Here is a 16,507-nt window from a genome sequence, read left to right on the forward strand (position 1 = left end):
GTTATTTACTACGAAATAAATAAAATCTATAACATTTTCGTGATTGCCTTACGATACCTTCCATATACGTTATTTACCTTAATATACAGTTAAAATCTATAAATTGTCTTTTGAAATATTCATTGAAATATTTTTGTTAACGCTCTCTGATGGATATCATAAACCTATAATCCGCGTTTGAATCAAATATTGCCACAAGCGTTATTCAAATCACAATATATCATTACCACATTCTCTAATCATCAAAATATAAAGGAAAAACGATATATGAATTTCAAATATAAAATTTATGTCAAATAATCAAAGTTTTTGGGACTACAAAGGATTATTTTTAAATACCAAAAGTAGACAAATTTTTAAAGACAATCGACGCTTGCTCATCTTATTCGGATTTTGAGTTTTAAAAGATCAAAGTGATCACTTTAAACTATGTTTAATTTTAAAACAGTAAAAGATATTTAAACGTCAAATACTGTGGTTTAAAAAAATATCGGCGATTGCCGTTCAAAAGTGAAAAATTATAACGATATATCAGCGTTTGCGTAGAAAAATCGGAGTGATAACAGTAGATTATGCGTTAATTTAAAACGATAAACAATATTCAGACGTTTAATATTATGGTCTAAAAAAACGGTGTTTGCAGTCAATAGTGACAAATTCGTACGATAAACTTTTCCTAATAACTTTGTATGCGTTAAAAAAAAATCGTGATTGTGATTATGATTAAATAGCAAAATAAATGTATTTAGCGTATATGTGATATTGAAAACGACGCGTGATATTCATCGATATTTTGATATTCATCAAAGTGATGATGTTGAACGCTGTTTTACGATAAACGATGATGATAAACGCAATTCGCGTAGAATAACCTCATACATTATATGATGGACCATTTCTTAAACGAAACGGCTTGCGCGGCCTTGCGGGATTCGGTGAACTGGACCGACCCTGCCTCCCTGGCGAGCTTGGGCGTGCTGGCCATCATCAACGTGCTGGTCATAGTGGGAAACTGCCTGGTGATCGCTGCAGTGTTCTGCTCCTCCAAGCTGAGGAGTGTCACGAACCTCTTCATCGTATCCCTAGCTGTTGCTGATCTCCTGGTAGGCCTCGCGGTTCTCCCCTTCTCGGCCACGTGGGAAGTTTTTAAGGTAAATAAAATATATATGTATGTATATATATATATGTAATAAAATACCTAGGTTTTATAGATTTTACTAAATACCTACATATAGTACCGACTTTCAATATTGTGACAGTCGGTAAAGCAGATCGCGCAAATCTACCACCAGATGTCGCCATGCGTCGCACTGGGAAAAACAAGGTTTATTAAAAAAATAGAGGATATATTTTATAGTATACAGGATTAATGTAGGTACTAATTAAATAAAACAAGGTAAAAATACAAAATATAAAAATACAGGATATAAATCGAATCCACGTTCTGTCACAATTTCAAAGTAATCCTTCAATTTTTAGATTTTGAACAAAATGTTAACATTAAAAAAAAACTAACTAACTAACCATCACGCCGCTTCCCCGCAGGGGTAGGCAGAGAGCATAGGACGCCACACCACTCTGTCTTTGCAAACATTCTTCACCTCTTCCACGTTCATGCATCTACTCATACATACCCGCCGATTGTTACGACTCCTAACCTGACTACTTTCAAGTATTTGGCATACCTGATCGTGCCATGTTTTTCTCGGTCTTCCTCTGCTCTTTTTTCCACTTACATTCGCCTCATAAATTTTTTTTACCGTTCTTTCCTCACTCATTCGTTCTACATGTCCAAACCATCTCAACACAACTTTCTTAATTTTATCGATAATGCTTATCTCAGCTTTACTTACATTCCTTCCTTATTTCACCATTCGCACATCTATAATACATCGTTTTGTCGCACATTCTTCTGAGTGATCGCATTTCGACTGCATTCAGTTTACTTTCATCCTTCTTTTGTCAACTCCATTTTCACTTCCATACATTAGAGTTGGAACCAGGACTCCGTTGTGCACTGCCAGTTTAGCTTCCGCTGATAGGTTCTTATTTGCTATAACTAATTTCAGTGCACCATTCACTTTGTTCCCAGCATTCACTCTCTTTTCTATGTCTTTATCAATCTTTCCATCCCTAGAAAACATACTACCCAAATATACGTAATCATCTACCTGTTCCAAAATCTCTCCGTTTACCAATATTTCACACTCAGATCTACATTCTTCTCTTTCAAAAACCATTATTTTGGATTACATTCAAATTATATGAATAATCAAGATATTATATGATTACATTTTGAATTATATGAATAATTAAGTTTTTATTATTACTTTATTCATTATCATTCCTATTTTTGTTTTTCTAATAATATTTTACGGAGCTCTTATTTAAGACTAATCAATTCACAAAACCTGTTTACGAATTCATTTAAAATATCATCCCCAATTTCTAAATTTGCTTTCATTTTACCAATGTGAGAAATTGAGATTTAATTTATTCACAGATACCTGAAAGGGTTGTTTTAAATATTTAATTTAAAAAGATAAACTAGTTATTCAAGTTAATCACGGCCCTATTCATAAAACCCGGTTCAATTTCTTAATTGGAAATATAAATCTCGAAACTTTGCCGAAGTTTAAACATTGAAACGAATGGCATTTTATTAATTAATTACTTAAACAAACCAGAACTTTAATTAAATTGTACTTACAGCTGTGAAATCGAGTTAAATCTTTAAAACTGTAATTTAAACAAAATAAAAAATGGTTAAAAATTGCTCGTCCAGCACTGTACAGAATAAGTGAGATTCATTGTGAAAGGCTTCTGTGAAATTGTGAAATTCTACAATACAAAATTTGCAATTTTTTTCAGATTATTCAATATTTATACTGTCATTGTTAGGAACTTCAATTAATGATACTAATAAAAATGGTTTGTGATAATTAAAATATGTAATTTATGTCTATGATATTTTTGAGATAATGATTTTAAAATGATATATTATTTCGAGAAATAAAAATACTTTGTGTTCTGATCCACTCACATTTTTATTAACAAACTAGTTTCGGCAACAACCTGTTGCCCTCTTCAGGGTTACATTTATTACTAACCCTTATTGTAACCCAGAACACAAAGTATTTTTATTTCTCGAAATAATATATCAATATGATCCACAAAGTTAATGCTTTCAATATTCAAAACATTATAAAATGAGCCTATTGGTTTTTTTTATATCATATTTTCATATGGTGTACGGAGTGCATGTTTTTGGTAAGGTATGGGTAATTTACTATGAGTATTTCTATATTTTAGAATTTAGTACACAAACCCTGATGTTGACAAGGTTCTTGTCGAAACCGGTTGGATCAAGTGTACCAATAAAAAAGTGGTTAAAACAAAATGGTTTTTTTTTATAAAGTTTGAACCTATTGGAGTTACAAAAGTTAGTTAAAAAAAAGGAACACAAAGAACTGCACGCCTCCGTGATGTAATGGTGAGCGTGTTTAGCTACCATGCTGGAGGTCCCGGGTTCGATTCCCAGGGAGAGTTGAAAATGAATATTAGTAATTTTACTTACACTCTAATGTTTATTTAATACAACCCTGGACTAGTTCCTGAAGCGCAGGAGTGATCACCTTGCCTTCGTGTAAGTTAATATCAGGATAACACTGCGTCAATACGATGCAGTGTCCAATGCACCATTGGGTACGGATAATAGTTAATAAAAGAAGAAGAAGATTGTAGTTAAAATATAATGATAAATACTACTTACACAACGCGTGGTACCTCAACTGTTCGTATATAGCAACTGTTTACAATTATTTACGTAATACTATTGTTCATCTCCGTAGTGTAGTAGTTAACACACTTGCCTACCATACTGGGAGTCCCGGGTTCGATTCCCTAATATTCATTTATTATTACTGGAATGGTACCTGAAGCGCAGGATTGATCATCTTGCCTTTATATTATATGATATTCGATAATTTATTATAAACGATCGAACAAACATTGCATCAATTTGATGCAGTGCCCTACGCACCATAGGGTGCCGATAAGGGTCAGTGGTGGATTTTCAAATAAGAAATGTTCTATATTTCCACAAAACACAAAAATGAAAAAAAAATGTCGGTAACGTTTAAAAAAAAGGTTTCGATACACGTACGTTTTCGTTTGAGTTGATTTCATGACGCATTCTTTTTAGATTCCTTATAAATAAATCGCGTGATTTGATTTTCTCAGATAGAAAGGTAGCAAGTAGATTGCTATTTCAAATATCAGAGGCATGGGAATGTACCGTCTCTACCTACATTTGGTAGCTAGGGTGTGACTACTAATTATTGACAGCATAGAAGAAAAATTGATTATATACAAAAACTAAACTTAGGTATGTGATTGATTTGTCCACCGCCATAGTAATACCAGTGGGTTCAAATAAATATAAGTAATTTTTAATTAAAATACTTTTAAATGTATATTATTCTGCTCTTGTATCTGAAGCGCAACGCCGATCACATTTCTTTCACGTGTTTAACGATCAATATAACTTACTTCTATTACACTATTACACTAGTGCACTAATGAGTACTACTAGTAAATAATTTAAAACGTACAGTCATCACTAAAACTGTTAATTATTTGTTAAAAAAAAACTATTTATTTGATTTATTTCAAATACTTTAATCATATAATTTTAACTTTTACAATAGTTTAATATTTGAATACATGAATAAAAACATAAGGTATCATTGAGAACAAAATTGGCATGCTTAAGTATTTCAGATACTTGAAAGAGACGAAATTATTGGTGGGTATGTGTGAGGAGATGCATGAATGTGAAAGAGGCGATGATTAATGGCAAATACAGATTAGCGTGGCTTTCTATTCTCACTGACTTACCCTGTTGGGAAACGACGTGTTTGTTATTTAGTTAATTAGTTAAGTACAACTGAGCAAACGTCAAACATCATTAAAAGTAAATTTACGGAGTTAATAACGCAATATTCATTATATAATATTTTTTATGTGGCCCTGCCAATAATTGGTATAGTGCCGATAATTGTGGCAATCACCCTATCCGGAGTAACGTAACGTGACCAAAATTCAAACTGAAAACGGGAATCTGCGAGAAATGACTGATTTAACAAATTGCGAGAGATTTTTCATTTCTACTTTCATTTCCTCATCACTATTGCTAAAAGCTTTGAGCAGCCTTTTTTTCCTTTGGTGCCTCCCGTTTCTTTGCGTTTCTTTGGGATTAAAACATCCCCTCTCTCTTTCATATCGACGTGCCCTTCGTAAAGTGCTCAAACAACATTTTTGTCAATTTTGAGATATTTGGTGTTTGTTATCAACTGACCGTTATCTACAAATATAAACAAACAAAAAAAATACGCCTAGTTTTCAGGCGTATAAGACGCTATCTACATCGAATTTTCGAAATGAACTGAACTCCTAAAACGCTTACTACTTAATTTTTACAAAGCATAAAGTTTAAAAACGATTTAATACATTATTTTATCGAGTTTATGAATGTATTAAACTAGTTTAGAATTTCAGATAAATAAAAATAATTTCAGATTAATAAAAAAGAATACGTTGAAAAAATCTTCTAAGCTCTCTCCTTTAACAGATTTGCAGATAGAGTATTTTACGTAGGGGCCGTCGATATGATGTGGTTCTACTAATTCATTTATTTATTTTAACTTCATGTACAGAAAAGAAATAATAAATAATAAAAAGTGTCGGGTTGTGGTTCCGTGGTTAGTGTCGCGGACTCTTCAGAAGTTCAAAGTCAGAATTTCTCGGTTCGAACCTACTCTACCACAATTTGATAGCTATTTCTAATAATGAGCCGCTCAGGCTCACAGAAAATGTATAAAATTGAAAGTTTGTGTAAATGAGAAAAACACAAATATTTCTCTTTTTTAATTAAAAATGAAGTACGTTGGCGGGATTATTGCTAAAAAGTGATCATTTTACATACATGTAACATTCACCAATTCTACCCATAGCCACGACTGATAACCACACTACTCAAATTCTTGGAAGATCTACATATATATATATATATATATATATATATATATATATATATATATATATATATATATATATATATATATATATATATATATATATATATATATATATATATATATATATATATATATATATATATATATATATATATATATATATATCGCTCACTCGTTTCAACAACGTCTTAAATCAAAAAACATGACCTTTCAGGAGATCGTTTTTAAAGTTTAAAAATATAACGAAATGTATTAAAATCAATATCAAGCCACTTATTGAACTTTTTACTGTGCAACTGATCTTTTTAGGTAAAACCTGAAAGTTTTTTTTTCCATTTGAAAAATATTTAGTTTATTTAAAAAAATCATTCCGAAAACATGAACAACTGAAAATTGACGATTTTTGATGTATGACGTTGTTGAAAGGAGTGAGCGGTATGTCTACCTATATATAAATATATATGTATATATATATATATATATATATATATATATATATATATATATATATATATATATATATATATATATATATATATATATATATATATATATATATATATATATATATATATATATATATATATATATATATATATATATATATATATATATATATATATATATATATATATATATATATATATATATATATATATATATATATATATATATATATATATATATATATATATATATATATATATATATATATATATATATATATATATATATATATATATATATATAAATATAAATATATACACACATTGTTCAATTTCGAAATCTATGGTGAGATGAAAGAAGCTTGTTGATTCGAGAAATGTAGTTTTTTTAACACGTTTTCATTTCAAATTTTATAAATATGAGGTGAGTTAGTTTGAAATTTATATTTCGTAAGTATAGAGTTCTCGGTAAAATAAATATCATTGAAATTACAAGGTCGCAATTCTGCTTGAAACAGGATTTACTTCGTTTGTTTGTGAGTAAAAGCTCGCGTGTACTGTCGCCTGGAGGCGCCTCAAGTCATACCGACTTCAAGTTATTTCAGTATTAAATAAATATCCTCGAGTCTAACTCTTCATTTCACTTCGCAATCATCTATCGACAAGTAAGGAGAACATTGCCGAATCCGTCTTTGAGGGTGCGATTCTAAAATTCTATCTATTTTGTAATTTATTCTTATTCACAACATTTTTAGTGTGTCTCCTCAGAAAATATCTAAACAAAGATGAAGAATTTGGATGTCTGGGAATCAACAGGACTTACGACCTCTTGAAGGCTCACTATTCTGTCATATTAATTATTGTTGTTGCAATCAATTTGTTCTAAGACATGATTGAATCATAAATATGCCACTTTAGTATGTTATTGTAACAACTGGTTTCAGAAGCTACAGATGCTTTCATCTACGCGTTTGAATATAATATACGGATTTGAATGAACAGGGGTTTAATATTATGTATGTATTAATTGTAGAATCAAACACAGATTTTTTGAGTCTACTAAGTCTTATTTTACTGTTAATATTGTGACAATTGTTTCACATTTATTTGAAAATGCTATAACTAGGCGAAAAAGTTGTCACAATATAAGTTTTTGTGTGTATTTTAACATTGAAATACAATTTGGTGGACAAATAACACCAGTGTTTGATTTAACAATTAATACATAAATTAAAATGGAGTTCTACAAATTAAACGCCAATTAACTAAATAAATAGATATTTTTTAAATATTATTGTAGATCGATGCATCTTTAACTTCCAAAACTAGTCGTAACAATGTAATATGTAAATATGTAAAAAAAGTGTTTAATTCATAATTCACAATTTTATCCGTGATTGACAATCACACTTCTCGCATTCCGGATTTATGATTCAGTATAACGCAACATTTTTAATATATATTTTTTTTAATATAGAATGGCGTTGCACATGTAATACATTGCATTTGCCAATATCAAGTTAATTGATTTCTTAATTATAAAATATGATAAACTATAAATTAAAAAGATAAACTATAAATTTATTCCATTTAATTAAAAAAAAAACAACTAACAGTCTGTACATAAATGGGTTCCTGCTCGCAAGGATGAGATAGATATCTGTATGGAGGGGAATAAGCGGGGCCAGAGATTTAAATAAATTTGGCATTTGGTCATTTATTGGGCAAACAAAGAATATGTGAACATTTTTAATATATCCAAATACTTTTTCACATATATAGATTATCTCTTCTATGACGACCGTAAGTCCCGTTAATGCTAAGACTTACATATTTTTCTTCATCTTTGTTGAGATGTCAAAAAATAATGTGAAAAAAAACAATATAAAACATATTGCGCGCACTTAATCGTACTACGCCGCTGGATTGTGAATTTGCTATAATTTAACCCGTGACGTCAAAAAATCATGCTCATTCTTCAAATTGGCATTACTGACATGTTGTGAAATATAATGTAGATTCAGAATAGCACCGCAGTCCAGCAAGAAGTCTTCCACTTTGGGAATTTAATCAAAACTTCGAATGAGAAACGAAACGGTTTTTTACTGATGAAGAAAACACGACAGGATTAATTATTCTGCCTTAAATTCAATCCGATGACAGCTGTGACGCTTGTTAAAACACGTGATGGAAAATGGATGTTCCAACGAAATAATTTTTCGAGTCCGTCTATAGACATTTACAGGGAATAGTAATAATAATCATAGTTTCTTGAATGTTTTTCGCAGATACTTTGGCACATTTTATCAACTTTATAAAATAAAACAACTTTGTTTTTAACCACTTTTTATTGGTACATTTTTTTGCTGCAGCCGGTTTCGACAAGAACCTTGTCATCTTTAGGATTTAACATGTACTTATATACGTAAAATATTATATATATACTTATATACATATAATACGACATATTTTATAAAGAATCATAGTATTTATGTTTACTTTTTAATTATCCATAGTGAAATGTAAAAATGGCAATTATTTGCGAGTAGATGATACTAACTTATACGAGTTTTTTTTAACTAATCTTTGGTTTTTGGAGCTATATTTTTGGCCTTGCAAATGGATGTTCTAAGAGAAGAATTGGACTAAAAAATTCAATTAAATTAAACCCATAAAGTTTTCGAATCCATCTTTAAACATTTAGAGGCAGAATAATTTTTTTTGTTTTTTAATTATCATCCTCAATTTAATACAAAAAAGGCAATCATTTGTGAATTGATAACACTGATCTTTAAGAATTATCTTAACTGGTCTTAGGTTATGTTGCTTCAACCGATGGATCTTTCGAGTCCATCATTAGACATTTAGAGGCAGAATCATACTATTTCTGGTTATATTTTTATCATTATCAATAACTAACAAACTAACAAACTAACCATCACGCCGCTTCCCCGCAGGGATAGGCAGAGATAATATAACCCCACACCACTCTGTCCTTGCAAACATTCTTCGCCTCTTCCACGTTCATGCAACTCCTCATACATCCCCAACGATTGTTTCGACTCTTTTCTTGAACCTAACGTAACCTTACCACTTTCAAGTATTTGGTATACTTGATCGTCCCAAGTTTTTCTCGGTCTTCCTCTGCTCCTTTTTCCAATTACATTTGCCTCATAAATTTGTTTTGCCGTTCTTTCCTCACTCATTCGTTCTACATGTCCAAACCATCTCAACATACCTTTCTTAATTTTATCGATAATGCTTGTCTCAGCTTTGAATCCCTTCCTTATTTCACTATTCGAACATCTATCATACATCCTTTTGTCGCTCATTCTTCTGAGAGATCGCATTTCGAATAATATCATCAATAAATTACGAAAAAAGCAATCACGTGCGAGTAGATAATACAGACTAACAAGAATTATCTTTGCCGGTCTTAGGCTATGGTGGTTCATTTCCGGCTGTGTTAAAATGGTGATCCAATTTTGCGCGTAAAAATACCATAACGGGTCTGAATTCGATTTAAAAAGGTGAATTGGTTTTTCGGGGAATCCGTAAAAAGAAGATCATCGTTCGATTTTCATTTTTAAATATCGCACTCCTATTATTGCAACAGATGGTATGAAATATTACTTTTTTCATATGAAAATTGGAGTTAACAGATATTTAACTGAAATAATTGTTTTATTTCATGCGGAGGTGCTGGTTGAATAATTTGAGTGACATATTACATAGCGCGAAGGTATACTTCAATGAGTTTTCGTAAAAAGACACGAAAACCTGTTAAACTCTTTATAAATACATTGACGATTATCAATATGATAATCAATTAAACCTTTTTCCTTCTGTTTATATTCCCGGGCTAAAACAGTAATAGTAAAACACAAAAAAAAAAGAAATGATCCTACCCTCTTTTCACCCTACAACGTCCCATGAACATAACTCTTAAGCTTATACTTAGCTTAAATATGATTTTTAATATGCTTCTTATGCCTATTCATTAAACCTGTTTATTGTTTTTCTATTTTGCCATGTAAAAGTTATGATATTTTAAGAATATTTTTTTGTAACTTTATTATTTGTTTTTTAATTTTTTTATTTTATTTTATTTTTTTGACATCTCATCAAAGCTTAAGAAAAATATGGAAGTCTGGGCATTTACGGGGCTGACGACCGTCATAGGCTGGTTTTAGTGATCACTTTACACACGTGTAACATTCACCAATTCTACCCATTATTGACAACCACACTACTCAAATTCTTGGAAGTTCTATATATATATATATATGAACCAATTTAGAAACCTTGTTCTTGAATCACTAGAACTTCACTAGAGACATCTATTGGTGAGATGTAAAGAAACTTTTTACTAAGCAGAAACTCTTATATCAGTATGTGAGGTCCGAATCCTGGATTATAATCACACACATGAGAAATTTTTTATTTGTGTTCCAGTCGTGTTGACCCTAATCCCATGTGCCAAAATGAGAAATATAAATTACTCATCGGGAATATTATATTTATGACTAATGTATGTAATATGTTTTGAAAAAATAAATTAATAAATAAAGCTGTATACTTCACATACGGTGTTTGAAAAGATGCGGAATGCATCGAAACACATGTTTTAATAGATTTCAAGAAATAGTGGCATTCACCATGTAAAACATGAATAAAACACTAGAACCGTTTACCTTGTAGGTATATTTACTTACATTTTAGATTTTTACTTACGCATAGTATATAATCACGTACAAAACGAGTTACTTAATCGAAATGCTTCCCAAGACGCATTAGTATAAAACATACTACGTAAATATTAGAGTATTTTATATTTATGGGATAAAGCAAGCCTTTGTCGAGGCTGGTGGGTTCAGTATCCGGGAGGAGAAGATTTACGGAGGCGGCATCTGTGGTCGCGACTACCGACCACACGGGCTAATGTGGCCACGTCACGACAGCGGGCACTTATGGCGTATCGCAAGGGTGCCCAACCCGCGGCCCGCGGAGCAAATCACACATATTTTCCTTTGGTGTACACAAAACCACCAACAAAACATAACATCGTGCATAGTTCGTATAATAGCCCATATGTGGGAGTATTTCACTATTCTGGCAATTTCAAGACCCATAATGGCGTCAAGTAGTAAAGACGCTGGAGTGAAGAAGAGAAGAGTAACAGAAGAACTGAGAAGTTTTTAATACGGATGGAATATAAACTATTTTTTCGTTTAATTTAAAACAAAACCAACATACCTGATATGCAATAATTCTTTGTTTGTTTCTATCTCGAAAATATATTACATTAAACTGCATTACAAGGCTAAACATGCAAATAAGTTTGAAAAGTACCAAATAAATATGTTTTCCAATCTTATCAAAATGTCAATGAAGAAAAAAAATGACATCTTCAAAAGCCATGCACTTGGCATTTATATAATATTTCACCATTCTAAGATCAATCATAAATCGTTTTGCCGCACATTTGTCTGTGGGATCGCATTTCGACTGCATTCAGTCTACTTTCATCCTTCTTTTGCCGACTTCGTGTGTCGTTTCCATACGTTAGGGTTACTGTGTACTGCCAGCTTAGCTTTTGCTAATATGTATTTCCTATGACTGATCACAAGTCGGAATAATCGTCGGCTATGTACGAGGAGATGCATGAATATAGAAGAGGCGAAGATTATTTTCAAAAAGTGGCATGGCGTTCTATTCTCTCTGTCTACCCCTGCTACCTAAACATCACGGCCTGAGGCAGCCGTGATGTTTAGTAAGTTAGTTAGTAAAAAGCATAGAAATACTTCAGTAAAATTGGCTGACTTATTTCGAATCCGTCGAAATAGCACGAATATGGCGTTCTCGGTGCAAAATTGTATCCAACATTATTTTTTAATACGATCTGTTCATTTAAAATTGCAATTACTATTTTGAGAACACTCGTTGCTCAAAATATCATATTTTGTGAAAAAGCTCCATTAATGGTTTGTAAACGATATGATGTAGAAACGCCGGTCATCTCTCAAATGACCAAATGGGGTTTGAATTAACTGTAAAAAATATAATCTCAAAAAATAACAATATGCGCAGTATACTTTCCTTTCTGCCTACCTCTGTGGCAAACCTAGTAGTTTTTTTCTAAGTTATGTGATAAAAGTTGACTTATGACATAACTAACAACTCATACTCAAAATTTAGCTTCTTTCATTTTTCTAACTAATATACGAAAGAAATCTAACATCAAGCGTCGTGGCGTAGTTGGGAAGACGTTCGACTGCGAAACTGGCGTCGCAGGTTCGATTCCGTCTAAATGAAAAAAAAAAACAGAAACATTTATTTTCAATTAGTCAATTGGTAAATTTTTACATTTACCTTCCCCATCCTTACTATTCTACCTTCAAACAAGCCTCTTAAAGTAGAGGCTTTGCAAGTTATACCTTTGAAAAAAAAACATTTATGTATCCATCAAAATATCAACATGGATGTTAAGTATTGGGTAGAATGGTGAACGTCACACATGTGTATAAAGTAATCAATTAACCCGGCTAAATGCCGGGTCTTAAGCCCTGGAATGCTTGGGCTTAGTATCATTTGAGACACCTATACAATTAAATTGATTTACAAAGGTTAACGATCAAAACTTGTACTTGTGCCGTGTATAATTTAATTTAATATTCTAACTCTCAAAGGAAAGAATTTTAATTAATTTACAATGTAAAATTACAGATTCAAAGGGGTTTTGATCTCACCCATGCGTGGAACAAATAATAATTAATATTCAGTGTTTTTTTAGGGTTAGTTAATTTACATACTTATACCACAGAGTAAATTATTTTATGTTTGAAATTTGTTTGGCTTCTGTTGCACAATATTAATTTAATATTTAATTGAAAATATGTAATTATCTCGTCGAAAATTTACAAACCTTTTCACTCTTCTGAGAATCCTTTGAACATTTACCATACAACTATGTACATTCTACACTTATTATTTTTCTATACAGGCTGCTTAGAAAATAACTTTGTTATAAAATGGAAATATTGAACGATTTTGAATATCATGGTATCTTCTTCAATAACGACAAACTATGTAGCTAATTATCACGTCGCTTCCTTGCAGGAATATGCAGATAGAATAGAACGCCACACTGTCTTTGCCAACATTCTTCACTTCTTACACATTTATGCATCTCCTTATACAAACCCGCCGATAATTTCCTGGATTATAAACACATACATGAGAAACTCTAGAAAACATCATTTTAATTTTTATTATTTTAGCTTATAATTTGACCAGTTAATTTATTTACAACATTTTGAGTGTGTCCAAATACTTCGCAAATCTGATTATCTCCAATTATAGGAGTTATTTAACATATTATTAAAAATGAAAATAAAAACTCCTATAATTGGAGATATTAGTCCGCCTCCGTAGTGTAATGGTCAGCACGCTCGGCTACTGTTCTGGAGGTCCCGGGTTCGATTCCCAGGGGGGGTCAAATAAGTATAAGTGATTTTATCACTCTAATATTCAATATTACCCTGGACCTGAAACGGAAGGCTGAACACCTTTCCTTCGTGTGTTAACGATCAAGACAACACTGTGTTTATATAATGCAGTGCCTTATTCACCATTGGGGTGCGGATAAGGGTTTGAAAAAAAAAGATAATTGGATATAATCCAGATGTGTGAACAAGTATTTGGACACACTCAAAATGTTGTATTTTATTGCTGATAAAACGCATACAAAAAATTTGTGACAATTTTTTGTGTGCACAAGTGCACAAGCGCTCATGTGTTTGTTTTTTTTGTCATCAGGTGTGGATATTCGGCGACGCGTGGTGCTCAATCTGGCTGGCCGTGGACGTGTGGATGTGCACGGCCTCCATCCTGAACCTGTGCGCGATCTCGCTGGACCGCTACGTGGCGGTGGCGCGCCCCGTCAGCTACCCCTCACTCATGTCGCGGCGGCGCGCCAAGGCGCTCATCGCGGCGCTCTGGGTGCTGTCCTTCGTCATCTGCTTCCCGCCCTTAGTGGGATGGAAGGACAGAGAGGTAGGAGGACTATTCCATTTTTTCGATAAACCAATTAACAATCAATAAATCAAACTAAAAAAAAATAGAACATATAAAAATTCTTAAGAAAAAAATTAACATAATTTATATTTGAAGCACTAACTTTGCGATTTTCCAATTTATAATTAAAATGTAACTTTGTTTTAAAATCACTTTAAACTAATAGTGATTTTAAAACATAGTTATATTTTAATCATAAAGGTTTTTAGTTTACATTTAGACCTGAAGATGGAAGCATAGCTTCTGAAACTAGTTGTCATAGTAAAATAAACTCAAGTGGTAAAAAAACAAGTGTTTTATCTTTTACAATTCATCTTGTCGTACCACAAAGTGAATGCCGAAACAATAAATAAAACATTAAGTATACTTGATCTGTACTTTGTCCGCCTTCGTAGTGTAATGGTCAGCACGCTCGGCTACCGTTCTGGAGGTCCCGGGTTCGATTCCCAAGCGGGGTAAAATAAAATATAAGTGATTTTGTCACTGTAATAATTATTCAATATTACCATGGACTGGTACCTGAAGCGGAGGGCTGATCACCTTTCCTTCATGTGTAAACGATCAAGATAACACTGCGTTTATATGACACAGTGCCCTATGCACCATTGGGGTGCGGATAGGGGTTTTATTATTATTATACTTGATCTTGCAAAATCTTACTCGGTGTTTCTTTTTTTTCTTTTTCCAACTGTATTTACCTAAAAATTATGTTTTACCATTATTTTTGGATGTCAAAACCATCTCAACACACCTTACTTAAAACGATGTATGATAGATGTGCGAATAGTGAAATAAGGAAGGAATGCAAAGCTGAGATAAGCATTATCGATAAAATTAAGAAAGGTGTGTTGAGATGGTTTGGACATGTGGAACGAATGAGTGAGGAAAGAACGGTAAAACAAATTTATGAGGCGAATGTTAGTGGGAAAAGAAGCAGAGGAAGACCGAAAAAAACATGGTACAATCAGGTATGCCAAATACTTGAAAGTGGTCAGGTTAGGAGTCGTGACAATCGGCGGGTATGTATGAGGAGATGCATGAATGTGGAAGAGGCGAAGAATGTTTGCAAGGACAGAGTGGTGTGGCGCTCTATTCTCTCTATCTACCCCTGTGGGGCAGCGGCGTGATGGTTAGTTAGTTTTTTTTTCACAACTTACTTAATTCTAGCAATTCGTATTTAAAATATAATTCAGAAATTGTAATATCATATTTCCTTTTTTCATTTTCCTTGACTAGCTTTTCGACCCTTAAGCTAAGCTTTTTTGAATGCATTTAATTTCATTTTAACAATATGTTATGTTTTTATTTGTTATGATATGTCGTTACGTGTTTGTGTGTTGAAACATGCCGAATATCGTGCATACCTCACGTGATCCATACGTTATTCCATTATTACTGTTACCTGTTATTACAGCCGGGCTGAAATCAACTCTAACCACTCACTGCACTGTCCACTCTACTAACAATTGTAAAGCTGATGGACAGTGACCTAAAAAGGTTTCACTATGTATCGATTTTCGGGGAACAATTTGCATTGCTCGTCATTTCTCTTAATCTTTCTGATAATATATTGTGTAAAACATTGATTCAACTATGAACTAGGCATTCGTTGTCATATTTTTTAAGTCTCTTGAAAAATAAGTGATCTTATAATTTATCATCAAAGATGATCTCTTAGACACATGTGCAGAAAATTGATGTATTCAGCTGGATTAAGTGATCACTTTACACTTGTGAACGTTAAGCATTCTATATATTATTCTCAATATTATTAATATTTAAAGCATTTACTTTGTGGTTAGTCATTTTTACTTATTTATTTTTTTACAAAAATTTTAATAAAATTAGTATATAACCACTCACCGAGATTTTTACGTCTACCGGTTTCGAGACGTACCCGTCTCTTCGTCAGGACAATCACTAACACAGCATGCAAACAATACTACC

At 32.2% G+C, this 16,507-nt stretch overlaps 1 protein-coding gene across 1 annotated transcript; it reads left to right on the forward strand.

The window, feature by feature from the left end:
• Positions 1-239: 239 nt before the first annotated feature.
• Positions 240-14,539, forward strand: LOC148299999 (octopamine receptor Oamb-like; the record flags this gene model as incomplete). Its single annotated transcript, XM_088275409.1, has 2 exons — positions 240-1,151; positions 14,303-14,539. Coding segments are annotated over exons 1-2 (504 nt in total), but the record flags the coding sequence as incomplete, so codon positions are not given.
• Between the last annotated feature and the right edge of the window lie 1,968 nt (positions 14,540-16,507).

The sequence above is a fragment of the Brachycentrus maculatus genome, unplaced genomic scaffold (assembly GCF_059751285.1).
Source record: "Brachycentrus maculatus isolate JH-2025_06_01 unplaced genomic scaffold, ASM5975128v1 h1tg000857l, whole genome shotgun sequence".
NCBI lineage: Eukaryota > Metazoa > Arthropoda > Insecta > Trichoptera > Brachycentridae > Brachycentrus > Brachycentrus maculatus.